This window comes from Anomalospiza imberbis, chromosome 15 (assembly GCF_031753505.1).
Source record: "Anomalospiza imberbis isolate Cuckoo-Finch-1a 21T00152 chromosome 15, ASM3175350v1, whole genome shotgun sequence".
NCBI lineage: Eukaryota > Metazoa > Chordata > Aves > Passeriformes > Viduidae > Anomalospiza > Anomalospiza imberbis.
This window is the reverse complement of record NC_089695.1, coordinates 16,823,225-16,848,818: the sequence shown is the minus strand read 5'-3', so window position 1 is coordinate 16,848,818 and position 25,594 is coordinate 16,823,225. Positions and strand designations below refer to the sequence as shown.

At 54.4% G+C, this 25,594-nt stretch overlaps 2 protein-coding genes across 8 annotated transcripts in view; both read left to right on the top strand.

The window, feature by feature from the left end:
• Nucleotides 1-3,410, top strand: part of STK10 (serine/threonine kinase 10) — a 43,215-nt gene extending 39,805 nt beyond the window's left edge. Inside the window, exons 15-19 of the mRNA XM_068206189.1 lie at nt 171-295; nt 1,535-1,723; nt 2,000-2,125; nt 2,580-2,693; nt 2,803-3,410. Of these exons, the coding sequence (XP_068062290.1) occupies nt 171-295; nt 1,535-1,723; nt 2,000-2,125; nt 2,580-2,693; nt 2,803-2,943 (695 nt within the window). The 3' untranslated portion in view covers nt 2,944-3,410. The remainder of the gene's footprint in view (nt 1-170; nt 296-1,534; nt 1,724-1,999; nt 2,126-2,579; nt 2,694-2,802) is intronic.
• Nucleotides 3,411-9,991: 6,581 nt separating this feature from the next.
• Nucleotides 9,992-25,594, top strand: part of SH3PXD2B (SH3 and PX domains 2B) — a 66,305-nt gene continuing 50,702 nt past the window's right edge. For 2 of the 7 annotated variants that reach the window (XM_068206187.1, XM_068206182.1), the window contains exons 1-2: nt 9,992-10,217; nt 20,314-20,394. In XM_068206187.1, the coding sequence (XP_068062288.1) occupies nt 10,146-10,217; nt 20,314-20,394 (153 nt within the window). In that variant the 5' untranslated portion in view covers nt 9,992-10,145. Of the gene's footprint in view, nt 10,218-19,810; nt 19,898-20,313; nt 20,395-25,594 lie in introns of those variants that run through there. The other 5 variants (XM_068206188.1, XM_068206186.1, XM_068206184.1 and 2 more) reach the window with 4 other exon arrangements.

Sequence of the window (25,594 nt, the reverse complement as noted above, 5' to 3'; positions counted from 1 at the left end):
TTCCAATATGGTTTGCAACCAATTTCTCTTGGAAAACAGGAGGTGAATGATCACCCCCAACATCTGCTGTGCTGTTGGTGTGCACAGAGATCTCTCGAGCTTGGGACACTTTGTGTGAGCAGGATGAGAGGCCAGGGTGGGTGATCTCCTGCTCCTTCTCCTCCCCACAGACCGGGAAGCTTGCATCTGGGATCTGGAAGAGCGTCAGCAGCAGGAGAAGCACCAGCTCATCAAGCAGCAGCTGAAGGACCAGTATTTCCTCCAGAGACACGAGCTGCTCCGGAAGCATGAGAAGGTGAAAGCTTTGCACCTTCCCAGGCTGGTGTGGGTCAGCAAAGTGTCCAGGTGTCCCTGGGTGTTTCCCTTCCAGGTTAAAAGGGGGGAAATCACCAAGGTTGTGTGCTCAATCCCTATATGGGCCATTCACTTAAGAGCTGGACTCAGTCCTCGTGGGTCCCTTCCAGCTCAGAATATTCTGTAATTAATTCTATGAATTCTGTAATTCTAAAGGTGGGTTGGGAGTCAAAGGGCTTGGTCATTATTAGTGAAAAAGGACCAGGGTAAAGCTGGTGTCAAGAAGGCAATGAAGCCTTCTTGCCTGGGAGGTGTGCTCTGTGTTGTGTGCATTTAATGTGCAAGAAGTTGGGAAATCTGTGGGGCGTTTCTGGAAGTCTGCCACAGCCCAGGATTTGGCATGGTTGATTCCCAGAGCAGGGAGTGAAGACTGGCACTTCCAGCCCCTTCTCCTCTGCTTTCCCAGCATGTTCAGTCCTTGCCATCCCCTCTTGTCTCTTTGGAGTGTCACCAGCCCCTTCCAGGTTACTCCCAAACTCTTGGGGTCTGTGTGTTGGGATGACCCCAAGAGTGTAAAAGTCCTTGTTCTCCCAGCCCGTGCAGCCAAAGAAGGAGTTTGAATGTGTAGGATCAGCTTCTCAAGATTGTTTATTTTCCCTTATCTAGAACATTCTCTCTCTGCCCTGCTGAGCTCTGTCCAGCAGGTCGGCCATGGCATTCTGTCTGCCCTCAGGGTGGTGTTCACATTTTATACCAAAAACTACAGGTACACTGTTTACAATATTGTGCCAATACCTATCATTGATGTTGGACAGTGTGTCTCTACCTCAAACCAATAGAAAAGTGTCCCCATCACACCAAGACATGGAGGGCAAGGAGAAGGAGTAGAAGGTCAGGGCACGCCCAAATCCCTCCATCTTGTCCCCTTGAACCCCATTCTAAAAAGCCCCAAAATTCCACTTTTCCACCCTGTGTTAATTCAACTACCACACTACTCAAACCCTTGTGGCTTGTAACTCCTCACACAGAGTTGGCAGCTTTTTCCAGGGGCTAAAATCGAAGCCACAGGAGTTTTTGACTTGGTGCCAAGGTCTCTGAGCCCCCTGCCATGGTCTGGAGCCAGCCAGGGCAGCCAGAGGGATGTCCTGGACTCCGACACCAAACCTGCCCTCCAGCTGTCCCTGTTCTCCTCAGGGCTCTGGGGAGGTGTCCCTCCCCTCTGACCCCTGTGTGCCTGCAGGAGAGGGAGCAGATGCAGCGCTACAACCAGCGCATGCTGGAGCAGCTGAAGGTCCGGCAGCAGCAGGAGAAGGCCCGGCTGCCCAAAATCCAGCGCAGCGAGGGCAAGACGCGCATGGCCATGTACAAGAAGAGCCTCCACATCCACTCCAGCGGCAGCGCCTCCGAGCAGAGGGAGAAGATCAAACAGGTCAGGGCCTGAAAAGGCACCAGGAGTTGAGGCTTGGCTTGGTGGCGGGAGAAAGCTGCATTTGCCCAAATTCCTGTTTCCTGATTTTAACTTACTGCTGGGTTAGAGGGCTCCGTTTTGTGGAGTCACGCGTGGTTTTCAGTCTCCATCGTGACTTGTACTGGGAAGCAACACAAATTCCTTCTTTCCTGTGCAATAATAGAAGCTGGGCTGGTCTCTCAGGCAGCCCCAGAGGCCAGGGCAATGCTGCCTACACATTGTTTTTCTCTCTGCCAGTTTGCTCTGCAGGAGGAGAAGAGGCAGAAAGCAGAGCGGCTGCACCAGCAGCAGAAGCACGAGTCGCAGATGAAGGACATGCAGGCCCAGTGTGAGAGCAACACCAACGAGCTCCAGCATCTCCAGGTACTCATCCCTCATGGCTTGGTCTCCCAGAGCTGCCTGTGTAGGTCTCAGCCTCTGGAGAAGTGGCTGCAGAGGACTGTCAGGGGTTGATGTCCCCTTGCTCTTGCCTTGAGAGGTTTTTGTTGCCGTGGTCTAAACGTGGAGCTCAGAGCTCTGAATGTCTCTGCCCAAGACAAATCCTGTTTGACTGCAAGAAATAGATCTAACTAAAGCTGAGAAACACTTACAATGTATTATAATTAAGAAATATTTAGCTTCTGATTGTAATAGCGTAAATTATAACATCTGTATTGTCTCACCCTTCACATGAGACTGAAAATAAAATAAAAGTTTTTAAAACACCTTTCAGTTACCCCATCTCTAAGTCAGAAAAGAGCTTAATCCAACATTTGACCACTGGATGTACAGTTCCCGCTGCTGATGGGTGTTGTTGTGTTTGGTGATGTGTTTTTAGAATGAGAAGTGTCACCTCCTGATCGAGCACGAAACCCAGAAGCTGAAGTCCCTGGATGAGAGCCACAACCAGCACATGAAGGAGTGGCGGGACAAGCTGAGACCACGGAAGAAGGTGGGGCCTCCTGGCTGTGAGCAGGATGTGCTGGCTGGCTGGAGGGCACAGTGCCCATAGCTCAAGAGCCATCTCAAACACAGCTCTTGTGTTGTTCTCTTTGCTCAAGGCCCTGGAGGACGAGCTGAACCAGAAGAAGCGTGAGCAGGAGATGTTCTTCAAGCTGAGCGAGGAGGCCGATGGACAGGTGCCAGTGTCCCCGACCAAACACGCCAAGTTCGTCCCCTTCAGCTCCTCAGAGAGCTTGTAACACCTGGCAGGCCACCAGCTGGTACTGGCCATGTCCTCCTGGGCTGCAGGGGGCAACTTGGACTGGGAAGACCCTCTCAGCAGCCCCTTCTCACCACAGCACCCTCCTGTCCCCGTGCTCTGCCTGGGATAAACGTGGCCTCTGCGCTGAGGGATGCTGGCTGGAACTTGGGGTGGCTTTCCCAGGAGCTCCAGGCTGGGAACTGGGGCAGGACCCTCTCTGGATTGTCCTTGCACTGTTGGCCGGATGCTTCCTGGGTGAGCCTGGTGCTCACTGGGTTTGTCAGCTCAGACTGGAGCAGTGACCACTGATCAGGAGAAACAGCCCCTCAGGGCAGGGCTGTCACCTCCCTCTCCACCATGGCTGCTCCTGTCCCAGTCCTTTGCAAGGCCTGGCCTGGGGCAGAGCAGCTCTGGCATTGTCTTAAACTCACCTTGGCCTTAGACTTACTCCTCTCCACTGTGGCCCTTTTATTGCCACAAAGAGACAGAGATTTGGGGTTTTTTTTGCCTAGGGAGGGCTGGGTTTTCTCTTTCCTCCTGCTCCCCACACAGACAGTGCAGAAAGGGGCTGGATGTCCTCCCAAAGATGCTTCTGCTCTTCCTTTGCTGGGACCAGGGGCACCACAGCCCCTCTGGCACTGAGCTATCGCTCTGTTATCAGAGGCTCTGGGCTGATTGCCGTGCCCAGCTGGCTGCAGCTCTGGTTCCTGAGGAAGTGGAAGTGCAGGTGCACAGGGGGAGCTGGGGACAGCGCTCAGTCCTGCGGTGACGCGGTGAGTGTCACTGTCATGTGCCTTTGGGATGAGCGGGGGTGAAGGGTGTTACTGCCAGAGCTCTCATGATCACACGGGTGCTTGAGGCTGGTTTTTAACTCTGCTGTGTGGGGCCATGTGGGTCAGCCGGCCTGGCCAGCGGGTTGTGGCTGCAGAGCATCGTTTGGGAGGAGCAAAGGAGCAGCGGAACGAGGGAAGAGCAGATGCAAACAGGGCTTGTTGCTCCCAGCATCTCCTTCTCCAATGATGTCTCATCTCCTTGTGATGTGCCACAGCTTTTTGGATGGTTTTCCTGGCTGGGAGTCGTGGCAGAGTGGCAGAGCAGGTTCTCTGTCCTTTCTGTTCCCTCCTCCTGCAGAAGGCAGGGCTTGGCTGAGCCGCTGGGTGGGGACTGGGAGCACAGAGCTGGGGAGGGGTCAGGGACCTCACTGGCAGCACCTTCTTCTTTACACAACCCAAAGGTGTAAGGCAGCACTTAAGGTTTTTTCTCTGGACATTTTTTGTTTTAGACCTGTTTCTTTAGCAAGAAAAAAATATTCCTGCTTAAAAAAAAAAAAAAGAAAGAAAATATAAGAAAAAAGTTATTTTCAAGTCCCCTTTTGTTGATTTACTGGCACTTCAGGGAAAGGTGGTATGTGATGTGCCTCACTTCTAGGTACTGGGCTGAAGGAGGCAGCCTCCAAGTCTTTAACTCTGGATGTGGGGAGTGCATTTCCTACCTTTTAGAGCTGCTAATCCATGTTTATAAACTTCCTGCAGGCTAGCAGGGCTCTGTCTCTTTGGGCCATTCCAGGTTACCTCTGATTTCACAGCAGTGATGTCGCTGTTAATGAGCACAGGAAGGGTTCCTGCCCCACCTCCAGAAGCGTGGGTGGTGCCTTCCAGATGTGCTAACACCGGGCTGGGAGCTGATGTAGGGTTAATGAATGCAAAGGGATCTTCCTAAATGGGACAAGGGGCTGACTGGAGACTTCTAATCCCCTTAGGAGTGTGCTACAGCAGCCCCAGTGGGTCTGGTTCTGGTTCTGGTCCTGCTGGAGCTGCTCTGTGCAAGGGTTGTGTGCCAGGACTCGGAGCCCAGTGCCTGTCCCTGAGGGGCCCTGCAGAAGCTGTCCTGAGCACATTGTCACCTCCCTCAGCTGAAGGGCATTGCTGCCTCTGGTGCCTTCCCCACCAGCCCAGGGAGCATCATCCCTCTCTGGACACCCTGCAGCCATAAGGAAAAAATATTTCTGGGGGCTCTCCAAGCTGATGCAATGCCCCCGTGGTAAATCAGTTATCCCTTCCTCCAGCCCAGCTGATTTTCAGCTTGGAGAGAGCATCACAGCCTTGCTAACAGAGGCAGGAATGGCTCTGTCCCCCCGTTTTTGCATTTTGTGTTCTCTCCCTGGGTGTGCCAGGCTCCAGTACCGTGTCCCTCACCTAGAAGGGGGGCACATCATCTTGATTGTCATGTTTACAGCGTGGTTATCATTTTCCCTCCTTTCAGAAGAGGATTTTTTGTCATTCCCTGTTCAAAAGGAACCACAATTAAACCCAGCTTGCTTTTCAGGGGGGGGATGGGACACGATTTTAAAAAAATGTGGCTTCGAACAAAAAGGGTTTTTTAAAATATTTTGTAAAATATCTGCACCATGATGTAAAGACCTCTCTAATAAAGTAACAGACGGAGAAACCTGGGCATGGGTCTGATTTTGTGCCTGGCTGCCAGCCGTGACCTCAGCTCAGCTTTGCTTCTGCTCTGCGTTTTACTGACTTCGAAAAACTTCTGGCATTTGAACTTTGCAAGGCTGAACCTCCAGTTCTTTAAAAGCGAGCTGGAGCCTCTCCTGCTGCTCAGGGGCAGGGACATCTTTGGCACCAGGCTGAGATTCTGGGGGAGCTGAAGCGAAGCAGCCGTTCGTTCGTTCCCTGGATGACTTCAGAGCGTGCTCCGATGGTGCTGGGCTGACGCTGCTCGGTGAGGAGTGAGTACTGCACCCCGAGAGCAAAGCGTTCCTGCAGGCATCCTTCTGCTTTTTAATTAGCTGGCCTGGTTTTAACAGGAATCTCAGACAGACGCTTCAGTTCCCTCGTTTTGGTGGGACAAGGAGGACCTAGGGATGCTTCCCTGTCTCTTCCCATGCTCTCCTCTGCTCAGGAGGAGAAAAAAAAATGTTTTCCCAAATCAGAGATTGGGAAATCTCTGCCTCTTCCCCTGGGCTGCTCAGAAAAGCTCCCACCACAGAACCCAAACGCCCTTTGTCCCCTGCTCACAACTTTTCACCTGCTGCTTCCAGGGATTCCTCTCAAGGACACAGCACATTAAATTAGGGCAGTTTGACCATGGAGCTGGTGTGGGTTTACCCTCAGTTTTGGAAGGTTGTGCCCCATTGGAAGCTGCCAATTTAACCTTGGATTTCCTGCAGGAAACGACCTTGCTGGCAGTGTCCACCCCAGGCAGAAGTGCAGGACATGAGTTCAGGTGAGATGCTGGAAAGGAGATGGGATTGGGAGTGTAAGTTGTTGCTGGTGAGGTTTTAAATGAGCACAGAGAGAAGGATGAGCAAAGCCTGAGGGTTCCTGTCTCCTTGCTCCACAAGGTAGTAAGGAATGGAGTAGCTGAGGACACATAATTAATCATTTTGTGTATGTATAGCAGGACTGCACTGCTTCCTGGGACACAATGGTCTCAGTGTATCCCAGGGAAGCAGGAGATCTCCTGGGAATATTTAACTTCATCTGCATGTCCTTGGCAGTGCCTGAGGGGAGCTTCAACCATGAGGATTTAACATATATATAAGTACTGTATATTCCAGAAATAACTGTTAACTACCGTTTCACCCGGCTGCTAGGCTGAAAACAGAGCGAAAGCAAAAATAATTCTTAATTTTTAAAAACAGAGCTGACAGCCCTGAGAAGTTCCTGGTGCTGCAGCAGCTGCGGCATTCCCTGTGGTCCAGGTCCTGTCACATCTGGCCTCCAAACTCCTCTGGGCTGCCCAGGGGCTTTTGCAGTTGCTGATGCTGGAACTCTCTGTGGGAAGAAAAGCAGGGCAGGCAGGGAGAGTCTTGGGGCTTGTGCCTGAGTGCTCTCCTCCCACGGCTGCATCCGTGCTCCCTTTGTCTCTGCAGGAGTCTCCAGAGTCATCTGCACCCTCGGAAGCCAAATGCTGCCACTGGTTCATTCTCCAAACGCCAAACTCCCCACGGCTTGAGCAATCCAAGCCTCCTTGGAGGTGTTGGCCCTGCCTTGCTGCTGGTGTTTGCTCTCCTGCCTGGGATGGGGCTGGATTTTGGGGACTCTTTGCCCTGGCAGCCTGTCCTGCACTGCTCCATCCGATTTCCCGGCTGGCAGGAGCTGGATGTTCTCTGCTCTTCCCCTCGCTCACTAGATGGCACAACACTGGAGCTCCTGAAGGGTTCTCGGGCTCTTTTCCCTGCATTTGGCACTCTTTGGCATCCCTTCCATCAGATCTCTGCTTCTCCTCGGGGTTTCAGTGCTTTTCCAGCCTTGCCCTCAGGAGTTTCCCTGGGCTCTCCCATTTGAGGGCTCAGCATTCCCTGTGTGGGTTCTGCTCTCCCTGGGCAGGATGGGTGCTGCCTGCTGCCAGCCTGGCTGTCATGGGGGGCACCTAAACCCTGCAATTCAGGGGTCACAGCAGTGGAAAATCATTCCTGGTGACAGCTGAGAATCAGACAGATCTGGCCAAACGGGAAATCTCTGCTGGGCTGGGCTCCAGCTGCAGGGATGTGTCCTCTGTGGGGGTAGGAGCATCATTTTAGACTGATTTTTGTGAGGTGGCTCAGGGAGGATGGATGCATTTGTTCTGTACACAGGGAGGACCAGGACATTCAGTCACCTGGCGCAATCTCCCAGTTCTGAAATGGACAAGTGAGCAGCAGCAGCAGCGGGCTCTCCATGCCAGCATGGCTGCAGCCAGGGTTCCCTCTGCAGCCAGGGCTGATGGTGGGGCACTGCCTTCTCATTCCACTCCCTCCCTGACGCCAGAGAGACCGCAGGGACTGCCCAGCTGTGCCCAAACAGCTGGAGTCCACTTACAGCCGTGCAGAAACCCATTTGTCCACCCGAGCTGAGCGATGGTTTTTCAGAAGTCGTTTGCCCTCTTGTTTTCAATTGCTCAGCTGCTCCTGGCAGACACAAGGGAGAGTGCACAAGCCTGGCTCTTGTGTGGGTCGTGACCTCTCCTGTGCAGTTATTTTATCACAGTTATTTTATTTGGCTTCATGAAGCTTCAGCATCTGGTTAGGGCAGCAGGGGATGAATGTTTATCCTGAAACTCCCCTCAGCTGCACCTGCACCACCCAACTTCTTTGTGGGACGTGCTGCTGCCACGTCTCTGCTGTCCTGCAGCAGCATCCCCAGAGGCGTGGGCCGAGCGCAGGACTCCCAGGCACTCACAAACCTCTCATTTGGGCTCCCTTACAAATCCTTGACAGATTCCTTGATAAATGACCAGGGCACAGCAGAGCCCGAGGCAGGCTCTGCCTCTGCACTGCTGCTTCTCAGCGTTCCTCCCTGGGGAGGTGATCTGGTCAGCATGCAAAGCCACTCTCCACTCCTCTCAACAGCCCTCATAAGGCTCGTTAATTAAGCACGGAGCCATTTTGCAGCCTGAGCTGAGACTCTCTCCAAGCCCGGCTGGTTCCTGGGTGCTCATTAGCTGTGAGGCTGCAGCCAGAGCCTGGTGCTGCCAGGGCCCAGCAGGGATGGAATCCCTTCAGCAAGTCAGGGGAGGAGACAGTGCTGGTGCTTAAATGCTTCTCTGCCTTAATTCTTCTTTTCAGCATGTGAAGACCGGAAATTGTTTCATTCCTCTCTCAATCAGCTTTCTCCATTGCTCCTCATCTCAGTGTACTCTCTCTTGCCAGCTGCTTTGGGTGTTTTCCTGGAGGATTTGTGCATCTTTCAGGGCTTTTAAACTGGTAAAACTTCCTCTGCTCCAGCCTGGACACTCCACACAGCACCAGGAGCTGCAGTTCCAGATGTTGGTGCTGTCCCAGGCTCTTCATGAGCACTTCCAGCCCCAGCATCCCACGTGAATGTCACGACGACAGAAGGAAGGGAGGATTCCACAGCTCATCTCCACATCCTCCTGCCTTCAAAACACATCTGACTGAGCAGTGGGGACAGGGGCAGGAGTGGGGGTGATGTGCAGTAACACAGCGCTGTGTCTGCACCCCAGCAGGCACCAGTGGCCTGATGTCCCCTTCAGACAGCCCAGAAACCCTTCTGCAGCCACCTCTGCAGGGGCACTGTGGCCTGGGGCTTTGCTGAGGGGGAGGAGGATGAAGAGGAGCCCTTGGGGAGGGGCAATAAAGCCCTGGCAAACTGCCTGCACCTCCATTAATTCTCTGGGGTGGCTGTAGCAAAGTTAATAGTATTAAAAAGAGCCACATTTAGGGAGCCGCTAAGGAGTGAGATGAGTTGTTTATGATTAAATTAAATTCATATGAAAACTAATGACCTGCCAGTGTAAGCCTTGAGTAACTTTATAATGTAATTAAAAGCCCAACGGGGGAGAGATCTGTGGTTATGCCACGTGCTGAGGAGCTGCTGGGAACACGGAGGCCGCGGGTAAGTGCTGGTGCAGAGAAATGCCTGGGCTCTGCCCTGGCTCCTCTGTTTGGCACAGAAACACCGCTGGGCACAGAGGGGCGGCTGCCAGGAGGAGACGTGGGTGCAGTGGGTCAGCTCCTGGCTACAGGGATAGAATCATGGACTGGTTTGGGCTGGAAGGGACCTTAGAGATCACCCCGCTCCATGGGCAGGGACACCTTCCACTGTCGCAGGTTGCTCCAAGCCCTGTTCAGCCTGCCCTTGGACACTGCCAGGGGTGGAACTTCCCTGGACGTGTGCCGGGCCTCATCACGCTCAGGGTAAAGAATTCCTTCCTGATACCTAATCTTAACCCGCTCTCAGTTTGGAGCCATTCCCCCTGCTCCTGTCACTACACGCCCTTCCGAGCAGCCTCTCCACGCAGGTATGCGGCTTGTCCCGGCCAGGCAGCTCTGCTGGCCTGCCCAGGACGGACCTGTCCCCGCTCATCTCCTGCCTCCCCCGGGGATGTGGCTGCCGCCGGCCACCCCGCGGGCGCTGCTGCGATGGGACAAGAGCAGAACCACGGCGGGCTGAGGAGCGCACCGGGACCCCTCCCCGGGAGGGACACCGCGCCCTCCGGAACATCTCCCTGCCGCAGCGCCGGGCTCGGGCACGGAGCGGCCGCACCGGGCGAGCCTCGGGGCCGGCCGGCCCTTTAAGCGGGCGGCGGTGGGGCCGCCCCGCCGGCCGGGATAGGCCGGGCCGGGCCGGGGCCGCCTCCCGCCCCCGGAGCGGGCGGCGCGGGGAGGCTCGGCCGCGCTGCAGCCTCCGGTCCCGGCGGCGAGCGCCAGAGCGTCCCCGCTCCCCGAGGGGCACGGCAGCGGCGATGCCCAGGCGGAGCATCGCCGAGGTGAAGGTGCTGGACGTGCAGAAGCGGCGCATCCCCAACAAGCACTATGTGAGTGCCCGAGCCCGGCCCTGGGCGAACAAAGGCCGGGCGCTGCCGGCCCCGCTCCCGCGCGGAGCTCCGGGAAGGGAGGACGGGGGAGGAGGAGGAGGAGGAGGAGGAGAAAGGGCGGCGGCGCTGCCGGGGGTGCCTCTCACGGGGTGCCGAGGGGGTCCCGCGGTGCCCGCTGCCGGCGTGGGGCTGCCCCGCCGCTGCCCCCGGCCCCGCGGGGGATGCCCGGGGGATGCGGGCGGGGGCTGCGCGCACCGGGCAGCGGCCGCGGGCACCGCGGTGAAGTGTCCCCGCTTCTGCAGCTCGGCGCCGGGGCCGTGGGACCTGTTGGTCGCAGAGTCCCGGGGCAAAAGGACCCCCCGGCTCCTGCTTTCTGCTCTCTGGATAGTGCTCGGTCCCTAGGAAGGATCCCTCGTGTCCCCTGCATCCTGCCCAGCCTTCCTGCGCGCTCCGGGGCATCTTCCAAACTGTTGTGGGTTTGTCTGGTTTTGAAGGTTTTTTTTTTTTTTTTTTTCATTTTTTAATTCTTTATTTTTTTTATGATTTGAACTTTGGTGTGTTTCCAAGCACCCGTGGAGAGCTTGTGGGTGAATCCTGGCAACAGCCGTAAAACAAAGACCGAAATGTTCTTCCCTCCCGCTTTGCCGTAGCCCAGGGTGACCCAGTGACATACTGTTCGTGGCACATTTGGGCTGTGCAGATGTGGTGTTTGCTCTGGCTGGAGTCAGTTGTCAGAAGAGCCAAGCTTTCAGAGCTCTTGGGAGATCAAGGGCTTCTCCAGGTCCCCTCGGCTGGTTCGTGGCGTTGAGCAACAACTGGAGGAAAGCTGAGGGCAGCCAGCTCCAGGAGGCGAGGGCAAAGGGCTCTCTCCTTGCATCGGGGATGTGGCGTGGCCGCTGCCACCCACCCCCTTATCGCCCCTTCTTCCTGCTGCCCTGCCTGGAGCTTTAGCAGCCCTGGCCGAGCCTGGCGCCGGCTCCAGATGTGCGGTTTTCCTGCCGTGTCCATCGCAGCCTTACTCATCGCGGCTGTGCCGTGCCCCCGCTCCGGAGCAGCGCGTACGTGCGGAGCTTTGTGTGCGCTGCTGTTTGTCTTGGGCTTCGCCGCCGGGTCCCGTCAGGAGGCCGGGCTGGGATGGCCCGTGGGAGCTCCTGTGCTGTCCCTTCGGCCCCTCCCGTGCCCCCCCGGAGCAGTGTCCCCGCGGCAGGGACGCGCACCCCGGTGCCGCGCACAATCCGCTTTGCGCGCTGTCCCCGCTCGTCACGGAGAGTCGGGTGGAGTTGGGCATAGCACAAACAATCCCTGCGAGGCTGCAAAACTGGGACAGCGATGTTTTCTGCGGAGAGAGCTGGATGGCGGGGCGGTGGGTGGGGACTCGGAGCAGGAGCTCCGGGAGCGGTGGGAGAGGCGGCTGCTCGGGCCGTGGCAGCCCGGCCGCTCGGCCTCCTCAGCCGATCCCTGTGCCTCCAGCCTTTCCCTGGACTTGGCTTGCACCGCAGTCCAGCAGCGGGAGCCAGCGTGGCTCGCAGAGGGCTGAGCCCTGGGAGGGGCCGGCAGCAGCTGCCTCCCCCGGGCAGCGCTGGAGTGAATGGGAGCGCTCGCCTTGCTGGAGGAATCAATAGAACCGGGCACATTCACAAAGCCAGTTAATTATATGAAACCAAACCTTTTTTTTTTTTTTTTTTTTCTTTGCCCTTTTTCCTCCTGCAAAGAGAGGGCGAGGCAGCAAATCATGGCTGAATCATTTGTAGACAGTGGCTGCTGGCACAGCGCGAATCCGAGGCGACCGCGAAGTGTCCGTGTCAAACCCTCTGCCTGCTCCCATCACACAGATGTGCTCTGCCCCAGCCCTGAGGCAGCGCTCCTGTCCCTGGGGAGGCTGGAGAACCACCTGCCTTTTCCTCCTGTTGCCTCTGTGATGACCTGCCCTGCTCGGGCTCCTCTGCATCAGCCAGAGCTTTCTCTCTGCTGGACAAAGGTGTGATTGTGTTGCCACAGCACAAAGTTATGAATTCCACTTTCCCAGAAAAGTGAGATCGAGCCAGTGCTTCAAAGTCCTTGTTGCACCTGCAGTGGGGAGGGCTGGCTCTATTCAGGCTGCTGTGGTTTGCCTTTCACCTGGGTAATTGATACAATGAGAATTGCGTTGCCTGAGACAAAAAGTTGGTTGTTTTGCAGCAGGAGGCACAATATTTCCCCAAACTGCAGGGCAAGCACCCAGCAAGGTGCTGGTCAGGGTTTGGGTAGCTGGGTACAGGTGCTGAGCTGAGTGTTAGGGCTCAGCTGGCGACCCTGTGCCCTCAAACTCCACTCGTGCTTTTGAGCTTTTTTTTCATGGGCATTACCTGGCAGGGGCATTGAGGAATGATCCTTGTGCAGGTGTTTGTTGCAGGATGCTCTGGCTCATGGCAGCCCATTTTCCAAGGGAAAAAAAGGGACTCCATCCTCCAGGCAGTGGCTGAGGTGACATTTTCAGTATTTTTCATTTTCAGTATTTTCCATTTTCAGTACCATTTCCCACACAGTCCTGTGTGAAGTGATCACAGCTCAGGGGTGCTGCCAGCGAGGGCTGCGGGGCCATCCTGCAAATCTGAACAGGCAAAGTCCAAGAGTAAAGTTTAAAAATAATCATTGTGAGAGACAGAAAAGCAGACTGTCATTTCTCTGGTCTGGCCAAGTCTCTGATAAATGAATGTTTATTCAGAAAAGACCCAAAACAAAGCCATAGTAGAAACAGACTGGGTTTTCCTTTAAAGGACTTCACACGGGACCTTTTTATAGTATTGTGTTTGTTATTCTCGAGTAGAAGCTCTAAAACAAAGCTTTTTCCTACTAAATCCAGATTTGGTTTTCTTTCCCTTGGGCAAGCTTCAGGATGTTTCATTTTGTTACAGCTGCCATGTGTGTGTTTTCTATGTGTTAATAGCAATGCCGTTGAATCCCATCTCCATTTCTGCCTAGCAGGAACATTTCTGTAGTCATATAGATTTAAATAGTTGTTCTGGAGCACCATCCAAAATGATATATATCCATTCAACAGCGTGCTGTTTGGGTTAGATTTTTGGGAAAGCTGGATTGTGTTCTCACAGGACTTCCATTCCCAGCCTCCACATATCCCTGAACATGGGAAATTTAAACAAAGTGTGCAGCATACATTTATTTTGCAAAGCCAGTGAACAAGATGGCAAAGCTTGAAACAAGATGAAGACCTCATTAGTGGCAGCTGGGTTGTGAAAGTAATTAACAGTGCGTGGTGGAATCTGGCTGATGGGATCTACAGGCATTTTAAAACAAATTTGAGGAGAACCACGTTCAGAAAGTGAGGGTGTTGTTATATTTTTGATGTGGGATTTGTGATGTGATGGTGTAGGTGTCTTCTCTGCTCCTTGTGGTGGTGAGGCCGTTTGTGGTTTCATTCCTCGTGTAGCCCAGCCCCACTGTGCTTATCTGCAACTGATTATGGAGTGTTGGAACAGCAAGAGGACAGAGCTGCCAATCGACACCTTCCATGGTTCTTCAGTGCTTCACATTTATGAGCTGAAGGTATTTCTGAGGAGCACGTGCCCCATGGACTGTGTTTTGTGGTCCCAGCTGGAGCAGAGCTCGGTGGCCCCTGGCACGGTGTCTGCTGAGCTATTCCCGTGGATTTTGGGAGTTGTTTCTGCCCTTGTGGATCATTCTGGTTGTTTGGCTTCAAAAGGGTGTCAGGGGATGACTTCTCCCCGTGCTGTCTCCCTGGGAAGGGTGACCATGCCCTTGGAATGGTGGGAATGTCCTGTGGGCAGCCGGAGGAGCTGAGTGAGGAAGGAGGAGGTTGGCATGAGTAGTGTGAAATCTATGCAGTGTAGTGTCCCCAGATAACCAAACTAGGAGAGAGAGAGAGCCAGGGGAAGCTGCAGTCTGACTCCTGGTGGCCTCTAAAGGTTTGAGGGCTTTCTCGGCATCCTCCGTGGTGTTCTGCTGCTGTATCCTGTGGTTGTGCCTTGTCTCATCCCATTTCCTGTCAGCTGGATGATGTTGTCCCAACGAGGCAGGCCACGGGCAGGGAATTTGGTAGGAATTTTGCCCTGTCCTCGTGCCTGGCCCTGCTCTGCAAGCTCACCAGGCTTTCCTGCTCACCTCTCAGCAGGGCTGAGCATGGAGCACCCTTAGCTTTGTGGATGAAAACCAGCACTCGGACTCAAACTCTCCTCTGTTTTTCTTCCCCAGTCATGCTTCTCAAAGCTGTTGAAAAGCTTGGATGTGGAAGGGCCCAATCCTGCCTGGCCCTTGGCCGCTGAGGCAGGAGCAGCTCCGTGGGGGAAGCTGATGCTCACGCTCGATTCCAGCAGCGAGCTGCAGCTCCGGGGCCATCCCTGGCCTCTGCCTGCCCCAGCTCTCTGACCTTGGTCCCCCACAGCTTTGCTTTGGAGGGTATCTCTGTCTTCCAGCCGTGCCTCGCGGTGGGAAACAGGAAACAGGAGAATCCATCCGTGCGACCTTTGGCGTGACTGGGGCAGTCTGGGTGCTGCATGTGCTGCGTGACGAGGGCTCTGAGCAGGCTTTGCTGGGCTCTCCTTGGGGCTCCCAGCCTTGTGGGTGTGCCCTTGCCATCCCAGCAGTGCTGGCAGCGTGCTGGGGCTGTGCCGTGCCCTGCCAGGCTGCACAGCAGCCTGGGGGGAAGAGGGTGCAGATCAAAACCTCGGAGGGATGAACTGGAGCGAGGGGAGGTGGCTGCCCTGCAGCGCGGGCTGTGTGCTCGGGCTGCCTGGGCTGCTGTGAGGATCTGCCCGCCCTGGTGCTGCCTGCGTCCCCGTTACCCAGCTCCCTGCAGCTCTGCCTGGCTGCTTCTGCCTCCCCTCTGCCAGAGGGCCCAGGGCAGCACCCCTGGTGCCCTGCAGCTGGAACGCCTTCTGCAAGGCAGCATGACCGTCCTCCCAGGTGCCCAGCCACAAAGCAGGAGGGGGGGAGCACAAGCTGTCTGCCCACGGAGCTGGGGCTTGGCTCTCCCTCTGCTGCTCCAGGCTTTGGCATCCCATGGCACAGAGCCCCCATGTCCCCTCCCCAGCCCCGCAGGCCTGCGGCAGCGAGGGCTGATGGAGAGGGGCCAAGCACAGCAGCTTGGTGCCAAGAACTTTCTTTGTTTCCAGCCACCTCCCTCCTTTTTTTTTTTTTTTTTCTCTTTTCCTCTTACAATTTCCCACTCCCTTTTCTATATTAAACCCACTCTGGCTTGGCTGGATTGCTCAGCTCCTTTGGTTTCTCTGCCCCTTTGGGTTTCCAAAAGGAGGGTGAGGCTCTCACATCTCCCCTCCTTTCAGGGTCGGTGTAGCGTGGGTGAAATCAAAAGTCTGATGCTTTTGACTGATGCCTTTCCTCTTTGCTGGTGAAAGATGCTTTAATTATGTGGAGTTTTCCACAGAGAGGTTTATTGTGCAGAGTCTCCCTGGACCCGAGACCACACAGGCTCCAAGCCTTTGGAAACAGCTCTGCAGACAGCTCTGCCCCTGCTGGAGGCTGTTATGTCTGGAGCTGCTGCAGGAGCTCTGCTGGAGCCTAGGGACCTTCTCTGCTGTCCCTGCCTTGCCGTGGAGGTGTCTTCCCAAGTCACCATGGGGTTGCTCTCCACCCTGCCTGTGTCTGTGTGGAGGAGCTCTGGGCACAGGGGTGCCAGGGCAGCTCTGGGATCCTTCAGAGCCACCCAGGGAAGGCTGTGCCGTGCCAGGAGAGCTGATGTTGGGATGGCCGAGCTGCTCCTGGGCTCTACCTGGATTCTGGATGCTGCTGAGCCTGGGGTGGACTTGCTGCCTGGTTCAGCTGGGTGCCAGGCAGAGTTCCCAGGCAGCTGCCCTCTCCCACATCCTTTCTTGGGGGGTTTATGTGTGTCCCCCCCAGCCAGGATGTCGTGCAAATCTCCATGAAAAACTTTGCAAAAGTCCTGTAGGAGGAGAGAAGCCGAAACTGCAGCTCCAGGTTTTCATCACCTTCACTCTGCCTTTTTCCTACTCACATTTAAGCAGTCCAGGCTGCTTCCCAGCTTGTCCTGGTGTGTTTATGCAGGGAGTCCAGAAGTGATTCTTCTGCGAGGTCACACGGCCTCGTGTTTAAGAACGGGAAACTGGTTCTGTTATTTTATTTTATTTTTTTTTTCAGTATCTGGTCTTAATTTCCTTGCCTCGAGTCAGCAGTTTGAATCAGCTCCTCGCTCTCTCTCCCCGTGCTGTTGTGTGGGACTTTGTGCCTCCTTGGGAAGGGCAGGACCAGGGATTTGGGAATGGCTCCAGTGCCCTGGGTCCCTCTGGGCAGTGGAAGTCACCAGGAGCCACTGCTGGGTGCAGCACCAGGGATTTCCAGCAGCCCCTGCAAAAACGCTTCTGGTGGCTGACTGCTCCCAGGGCGTGCTGCTTCATTTCTTCAAGAGGAAAAGAAAGGGAAAAAAAAAAAAAAGCCCAAAATCTCTGGCTGCCCTTTTCAGATTCGCACTGGCTTCTCATCCCCCTGTCCCCGTGACTCCCGTGGCTCTGGATGTGTCTGAGCTGGCTCCTGCAGCCTCCCAGGAGCTCTCTCCCTGCCTGGGCTGCCCTCCTGCCCAGGAGGATGTCCTGGATCTCCCTCTGGCTCTCTCCTGCCGTGAGTGTTCCCCCGGGCTCCCTCTGACAGCTCTGGTACGCTTGGCCAGGTGCCATTTGCATTTCTTGCAGCAAGCTGTCATTTTTCTGACAGTTCCCTTCCAAAGGTTTTCAGCCCCATTTTCCACCCATTCTCCCTCTGAGAGAGGTGCTGGGGAGGGGACAGCAGTGACAAATGCTGGGTGATGATGGAGGGGACCAAACTCACTGGGAAGGCTGCAGGATCCCCTGGGCCTTTTTCCAGATTATATTTCCATTTGGGCCATTTAGTGTGACCAAGGAGAGCCTTGGGCAGTGGCTGGTGGTCCTGATGTCACACTGCTCAACAGGTAACTTTGAAGTAGTTGGTTTGTGACCATTTCCTTGTGATGAAGGAGCCCAAGGGGTTTGGGAGCTCAATTCCAGTGGAGTCTGTTGTACTTAGCCTTTTGCATCTGCAAGTTTCCATTTTCTGTGAAGGATCTGTTCCATTTCTGTCCTCCGAGGGATGGGAGCATGGAGAGGGTTTGGTGTTCATGAGAAATGCTCCTGTGACCTGGCATTAAACAAGATCTGCCTGCACCTCAAAAATTGTCCCTGTGCCTTCTGTAGCTGCCAGGACTGAGGCTCCCAGGGCTGGGAGAAGGGCAGGGTGTCCTTTCCAGAGGGAGGGAGGAAGGGCAGCCACCATTCCTGGGTTTCACTGACTCAGCTCCTTCCCTTCCCTGGTGCAGACCCCACAGCTGGCCCGGGAAGGGCTGCAGATATTTGGATATTTGGATATTTGGATATTTGGGATTTGGACAGCTCAGCTGTTGGTTTTGGCCAGAAGCCCAGCCCAAGCCCCCCTGGATCCGGCCACCCCTCCCTGCTTCAGTCCAAGTGCAGTGGTTTTAAAGCTCTCTTGGTCATTGAGAGTGGCTTCCAAAAGCACCTGAGGAAGGGATTTTTGGGTCTGTGGGAGCTTAGTGCCTCATGTCCAGTCCTCTGGAAACATTCACCGGGTGGCTGAGTGCACTGTTCAAACCTCTCCAAACCTACACTTGTTGTTAGGTGAGGGGAGCACCAGTTTTCTGGTGTTTTTTGTTTGTTTTTTTGTTTTGTTTTTTTATTTTATTTTATTTTATTTTTTTTAATTTCTGAGCCAGCAGGGACTGGATTAGATGTTGGGGAGAGACCAAGATCTGGGATGGGGCTGTTGGAAGGACGAGGAATATCCACCAGGAGAGAGGAAGTTGGCTTTGCCCGGGTTTTCTAGATACTGAGGAGCTCCTGTTCCTGTGGGTTCCCCCATCCTCTCTGCTTTCCATAAGTATGTTGAGGAGATGCCCCTGGAGACCTTTCTGCTGTTGGAAAGGGATGTGCAAGAAACTCTTCTCCTGACCCCTGGGAGAGCTGCATTTCAGCAAAACAGCAGTGAGCTCATCACTGAGCAGAAGTGCTGCTTCCCTCAGCTGCAGAGGCCACAGGGAAGCCTGGTGTGCCCTCAAACCTCGTGGCTTCATTACCCTGAAGAGCTCTGAATGACTTTGGCTCGAGTATATCCACATCCTGATTAAAATCCCAGTCTAATAAGCTGTTGACTCCAAATAAAGGCAGGGTAGGAATAAACAATGAAGGAAAGTTGGCTCCTCCTGCTGCCCCAGTGGAAGGCTCTCTGCAGGCAGGCAGCCAGCGGTGATATAACCCCGAGGAGTGCTGGGGACTGCTGAGAAAACTGGGATATCAGCTGAGCTTCCAGCCCACATGAGCTCATGCTGGCCCAGCAGCAAGTCCTGGGGAGAGGGTAAAGGAGTTTGAACCTGTGCTAACACCAGGTTAACCCCTGGTTTGCTGGAGGGGTGCTGCCTCCCTTGGAGCACGGTGTGGTCCTTCCAGGCCTCCACAGCTGGAGCAGATGTTGTCTTGGAGAATCCATCTGTGTTCCTTGTGTTAATAGCGAGGAGATGGGGGTCGTTCATCTCAAAATAAGAGTTTGGGAATGAAAGCAGAGCAGGGAATGGCTCCAGATGGAGAGACTGGGTTTAGATGGGATATTGGGTGCTGAGGGCCTGGCACAGGGTGCCCAGAGAAGCTGTGGCTGCCCCTGGGTCCCTGGAAGTGCCCAAGGCCAGGTGTTTGATCACCCTGGGACAGTGGGAGGTGTCCCTGCCATGGCAGGGGGTGGCACTGGATGATCTTTAAGGTCCCTTCCAACCCAACCCAAGTTCAACAGAAGTGGACCTTGAATTACTGGTTTGAAAGTAGACAAGTTCTGCATTTTAGCAGTAACAACTTCATCCCTCTTGCTGCCTCATTTTCTGTCTCAATTTGGAAGTGATTCCACTGGAAAGAGTTTGTCACCCCTCAGGAGTGTCCTCACCTTGGTGGCTCAGGCTGTGTCAGCCCTCTGAGCAGCAGAGTGAGCTTTGAGGTAGATTTTCAGTACAGGATTTGAGTAGGGTTTGATAAACTCAAATAACTCAGTGTTGTGCTATCCTGGTGTTTGAGTTTGGATACTGGTTGAGGGTGTTGGTCACATTCCAGAATCTGGAAAAATGGGCATCTCAGCAGGGAAAACCTTGTGAAACTCCTGAGGGCTTCTGTTCTAAATACCAAAACATCGGCTTTTAAGAGCCTTGATGCTTGACTTTGCTAGCAGAAGTTCCAGCAGGTCCCTTCACCTGGGCTTCTGAACGTTTTGGTCCTTCTTCAAGGAACTGATAACTTGAATTTCTGGTGGAAATAGGACTTGAGTTAGGAGGGAAAAAATACCCTCGGTTCTGCTCAGTCAATCTGTTATCAATTTGAGATTTGTATCACTTGGGTGTTGCACTGGCACCTAACCAAGGACTGTCTCTGCTTTCTGTGAAACACACCAGAGGACATTAGATCAGTAATTGCCTCATCCTGCGATGTGCTTGTTGTCCTTCACAGAACAATTAATGATGAAATGGGCTGGGTTTGGTGTTTTGTTTTGCATCCATCCCCAGTTAAAGCCTGGTCGTGGGCTCTGTGAATAACCTGCAGTGACTGGGGCTGATGGTGTGGCATTTCAAGGATCAGCACGCTGATTTCCACCCCAGCAAGTGTAAGAAACCCAAAACCAAACAGGTGGAGTTTCTCACCCTGGGGGTTGGAGCTGTTGCAGTCCCAGCTGCAGTAGCCAGGCTGGTGCTGGTGGATCCCAACATCAGATTTGGTGCTGCAGCTCTAAATGGGGTAGCCAGGGTTTGGTTATTAACTCCTGTGTCTGGAGGGATTTGTGCTATGTTTTTACACACTCCACATTCCAGGTGTGCTGCTCTCCAGGGCCACAGAGCTCAGTTCACCACCAGAAATAAACATTTGGTTAAGCTGCAGCAGTGAGGCTCAGTAATTTAGGCTTACCTATGTTGTGGTGCTGCTGAATTGATCTGAAGTGTTCCCCCGGTTGTCACCCAGCAGTGGGGGCTGCACTGGCAGCTTTTTGGGTCGTGGTGGGGTTTTTTTGGGTGCCCTGCTCTGATTTCTGCCTCTGTTCCCTCCAGGTGTACATCATCAAGGTCACCTGGTCCAATGGAGCCACGGAGGTCATTTACCGGCGGTACAGCAAGTTCTTCGACCTGCAGGTAGGGAAACCTGGGCACCCTCCAGCCCTGGGCTCTGCCTGGGGGCGATGAGAGGCTGACCTCACTTGGGCTCTTGGCTTCTGCTTGATCTGTGCAATTGCTGGGCTTGTTATTGAGGGGGGGGGTTGTTTGCTTTTGGGGAGGATTTTGGTAGCGTTAGGTCCAAATTCCATTCCTGTGGCTTTCCCAGCTGCTGTCACAGCAAAGCAGGGCTGCCACTGGAAAGGACTTGATTCCCTGGGGCAGGGCCTGGGGAAGTGCCCGCTCCCCCTGGCAGCCCAGAGGGCACCTGGCAGCAGCTCCCTTTACCTGAAGGGAAAGATGGAGAGGAACTTTTTACAGAAGCACGAAGTGACAGGACAAGGGGGAATGGCTTCAGACTGAGAGAATGGGTTAAGATCAGATATCAGGAAAATATCCCTCCGTGTGAGGGTGGGGAGGCCCTGGCACAGGGTGCCCAGAGACGCTGTGGGTCCCTGGATCCCTGGAAGTGTCCAAAAAGAGGTTGGATGGAGCTCTGGGCAAGCTGCTGTGGTAGAAGATGTCCCTGCCCATGGCAGGGCGTTGGAACTAAATGATCTGTAAGGTCCCTTCCAGCCCAGGCCATCCCATTATTCTGATTTAATTCCCTCCTGGTGGAGGAGGGAGCCAGGAGGAAAATGGAAGTGGGAGAGAGGAGGCTGGAAAGGCAATTGGGACAGGCTGGGCTACAGAAAGCCCAAAGCAGTGCTCTGGGTGAGCAGGCAAAGGGTGTTTTCCACCTCCTCCTTGGTGGAGATGAGCCAAGGGGTCTGGCTGGGCTTTATGAGCCAAAACACAAACTGTGCTCTGGAACAGGCTCTGTGCAGAGGAGAAAAGAAAATGCACAAAGGGATCTCTGGGCTGGCAGCATCTGCCAGAGGGGCCACTGGAATGCCCTTCCTGGGCTGTTTGTGGCACCAGGGGAGGAGCTGGGCACCCTCTGCCCCCAGAAGCCTCTCATGTGAGGCTGAGCATCACCGAGGGCTGGATTCCAGAGGGGAAGGAGAAAGCCTTTGCTGGGACCTCTGCATGCAGACACAAATCCACTGCTGAAATTCCAGCCTGCCCAGCAGAGCGAGCCCCCGGGAATGCAGATGGCTTTCCCAGGTTCAGCTGGCTCCTGCAAAGCCTGGGATCGGGGCAGATGCTGCTCACAGCAGTGCTGCCCTGTCCCCTACCCACCAGAGGACAGCAGCAGAGCTGTGAGCACGCCGAGGTGACGGCTCTGGCAGCACCCTGGGTGTCCCTGCCCTGCCCGGTGCTGCTGTCACACAGCCCCAGCCCCAGGGAGGGTGGCCCGGGCAGTGCTGGTGCAGGCAGGGGTTAAGCTGTGAGCAGCTGCTTGTGCAACCAAGGAAATATTAAAGTAAATAAATAAGGAACAGCTGTTGGGCAGCAGCCAGGGCTGGAAGGAAATGGAACTCGTGCTTCCTTCTCTGCAGCATCTCATCTTCATGGCGCTCCACGCTGCTGGCCAAGCTCATTCCACTCTCTGCTGCAAGGGGAGCACAGTTTTTGGGGTGTCCGTGCCTCCAGCTGTGCTGGTTCCCTGGGCTGGGGAAGGGGTGTGGGGAATCGTGGCTGTGCTCCCTCCCCTCCATCCTGGCTGGAGCTGTGCACGCTCCTGAGGTGGGAAACGTCACCGCCGGAGCCAGACACTCTGCAAAACACCTTTAGAAGCAGAGATACTTTATAAATACGTGTAGATATGTATCATGGTGGAGGTGGGAAAGTTTAAAGCAAACATCTCTGCCCTTCGCTGTTCCCTGCAGCTTTTTCTTTAAAAACAAAAAAAAAAGTAAAAATAATTACAACAACCACTCCTTTTTGGCTCTGTTGAAAGAATGAAAGAAGCTGTGGTTTTTCCCTTCCTTCCCCCTTATCACACATGCTTCCTGGTGTCCTTATTTTAAACTTGTGGTGCAGGACAGTGGAAATTGGATTGAGAGGCGAGGAGTGAAACAGATCCTCTGAGCACAGTGGAAAAAAATGCCCTAGGTAGGCTTGGTAGCACTGACTGGTGCCATTGCTGGAGGCCTTTCTTGTGTGACTCTTGGATGATTCTGTGCCAATTTTAGCTCTTCAGGCAGAAGTTTTCCATGCTGGAAATAATTCATGCCTCTGGTTAGTTAGAAAAAAGGAAAATTCCACACAGCCCCCCACAAAATTAGTGTGGGACCAAAACGGTTCAGCTGCTTCTGAAAACAGCAAGAGGGGAAAATATTTTTCCTAGGTCCAGTTCTGATGATCTTTTTGATGTGCTGGAGGAATAATAGGAAATTTGAGTCGCAGGTGAGCTCTGTGTCAAGAATCTGTCTTTCATATTATCCCGGGCAAACCCATCCAGATTTATTCATGCTCACAGCCTTGAGCAATCCCAGTACATGCATGTTTGGGTCGGGATATTTGTTCATTTAATATCAGTGTTCCCAGTGGCTCTGGCTGCACTTTCCATGCTCCTGTCAGAGGCTGAGCAGGGTTTGTTTGTGCAAGAGCAGGGAAAAGGTTGGTGCACCCTCCTTGGCTGTCAGTGGCTGTTCCTTGGCAGGGACGTGGAAGCTTCTGGATCCAAGTGGGAGAGAGGAGCTTGGTGGGGCTGAGCCTGGGCTGAGGAGATGCTGCAGCTCCGTGTGAGTGGCTGGGGAGTTTCTCCTGATATTCCCAGTGGGGCCACAGCTGAAACATTTGTCACCTTCCATTGTGGCTAAACAATTATTTCAGGAACAGGGCCAAGGAAAACACGAGCACGATAAGTGCTGACAGCAGAGCCACGGGGCAAAGTGTCCTCCCCTTCCCCAGGCAGGCAGGAAGGACACTCCAAACACAAACTGAACCAGGAGTGAAGCCTGGAGTCTGCTGGAGTCTGACTCCACAGAATCCTTCAGGTTGGAAAAGAGCTCCCAGATCAGAGTCCCAGCTGTGCCCCATCCCCACCTTGTCCCCAGCCCAGAGCTCCGAGTGCCACCTCCAGGTGCCACCTCCAGGGATGGGGATCCAAACCTCCCTGGGCAGTTCCAGTGCCTGAGCACCCTTTCCATGGGGAAATTCCTTTGCCCTGGAGCAGCTGCGTTCCCCATGCTGGGATGAGCAATGTCAAAAGCCACCTTGCTGGTCCCAGTGATGCCACAGCTTCCAGCCAGGAGCATTTGAAGCTTTGCCTGAGTCCTGTGGCCTTGCAGAGCCCTTCCCTTTCCTGTCCTTGGTAGCCAAGCCTGGCCCTGTCCTGCAGAATTCCAGGTTTCCAGCTCGTGGCTGCAGCAGCCTTTCCAAGCACCACCACCCTGCCTTTCTCTTCCAAGGGTGGCAGGACCTCCTTTTCCTGCCAGCTTGGCTGTTGCCATTCCTTGTGCCACACCAGGGCCATTCAGTGTCCCACAGGAGGCTGTCACAGGAGGCTGTCACCTCTCTCTGTCACCTCACTCTCACTGGGTGACCAGTGCTCACCCCTCAGCTGAGCCAAGCCAGCAGTTCAGGCAGATGCAGTGGTGGCTTTCATCCCTTGGGAAGTGCTCAGCTCGTGCCTTTTCCTGCTCTGGGGTCACCATTCCAGGTGCTGAAATTGGGGGGAGAGTTCTTAAGCTGAGGATCAGCTCCACCTCGTGCTCCCTGCAGGAGCTCAGTGAGCTGAGCAGTGCTCAGGAGGGGTTTTGCTCTGCAGATCCTCTGCCTCTCCTCCTCCTTGTTTTCTCTGGGAATATTTTCTGCCACGTGGCAATTTACATGAGGGCAGCTTTTTAGGAATGAAGGAAGATAAAATTGCAATTCTGAAGTTTAAAACCTGTTGTAACTGTAGGATTTGTAGTAAATTTGTAACTCCAAATGCTAAACTCAGTTCTGCATAAATCCCTTGGCTGGAGGAATAATTTCCTTCCAGTAGGACTGGGGCTCTTTCACAACACTCACTATTCCAGATGTGAGCTGCTGGCAGCAGATGGATGCTGTCCCTAAGAAATAAAGGGAATGGGATTGGTGCTTGCAGGGATGCTGGGAATGTCAGCTGGCATGGAAGGTGATCAGGCATGGGAGTGGCTTCTGTGGTGGGCAGAGGGAGAGGATCAGGGTCTGGTCCTGCCTGAGAGATGCTTCCAGCCCTGCCAGAGGTGGAGAAGCTGTGCAGTGACTGAGGGCTGCCTTGTGGGATGCTCCCCGTGGGAGTTCCTTCGAAGGATCCTCTTGAAACCACTGGCTGCAAGGAGTGGCACTGCTGGTTAGGGACCAGGTTCTGGCTGGTCTCTTGTGGTTTCTTGTGGAAACCCCCAGAAAGAAACATTTTTTCCCCCCTTTGTCATTCTGAGTTCACCAGGCACAGCTGGCAGTCACTTCAGCTCTTCATGTGATCGAGAGCCACTGTTGTCGTGCTGCACTCCTAAAACATCCCAAGCCCAACCCTTTTACACCTTTCCTGCTCTTGCCAGCCCCCTGTGCTCTCCACATGGAGTCCTACTCCATGTCCTCAGCATCTTCTGCCTTTAGGCTGCAGCCATATCCTCAGAATCCCAGAATTACTGAGGTTGGAAAAAAATCTCTGACACCATCAAGTCCCAGCTGTGCCCCATCCCCACCTTGTCCCCAGCCCAGAGCACCAAGTGCCACCTCCAGCCCTGCCTGGGACACTCTGGGGATGGGGATCCAAACCTCCCTGGGCAGTTCCAGTGCCTGAGCACCCTTTCCATGGGGAAATTCCTGCTGATGTCCACCCTGAGCCTGCCCTGGCCCAGCCTGAGGCCGTTCCCTCTCCTCCTGTCCCTGGGAGCAGAGCCTGACCCCCCTGGTTGCCCCCTGGCATGTTTCAAGGGTGCCCCTCTTTGGGAGAGGTTACCCAAGGCTTTTCCCCTTGCTGTCAAACCCTTCAGTCTTGTCCCAGCTGGAGCTGCAGCAGAGGGTGATGCTCTCTGGCTGCTTCTCTGCACGGAGCTTTAATTTTGAGGCCAGGGCTGGAGACACAACAGAGGCTGGGCTAAACGTGCTTGCTGCACAATTCAGGGACAGAAAAACTGGGAATTTGAAGCAGCATTGAAATTGGCTCTGGCTCTCCCTCCCATTCCTGTCTGTCTGTGCATCCAGTGTGTTTCCCTTTCTCTTGTTTGTCCATATGTTTAACAACTCCTTCAGGTTCTTTGCTGGAAAATTTCAGCTTTGACCCACCTGGAGCTGTGTCATCTTGGAGAGAGTCCTGCAG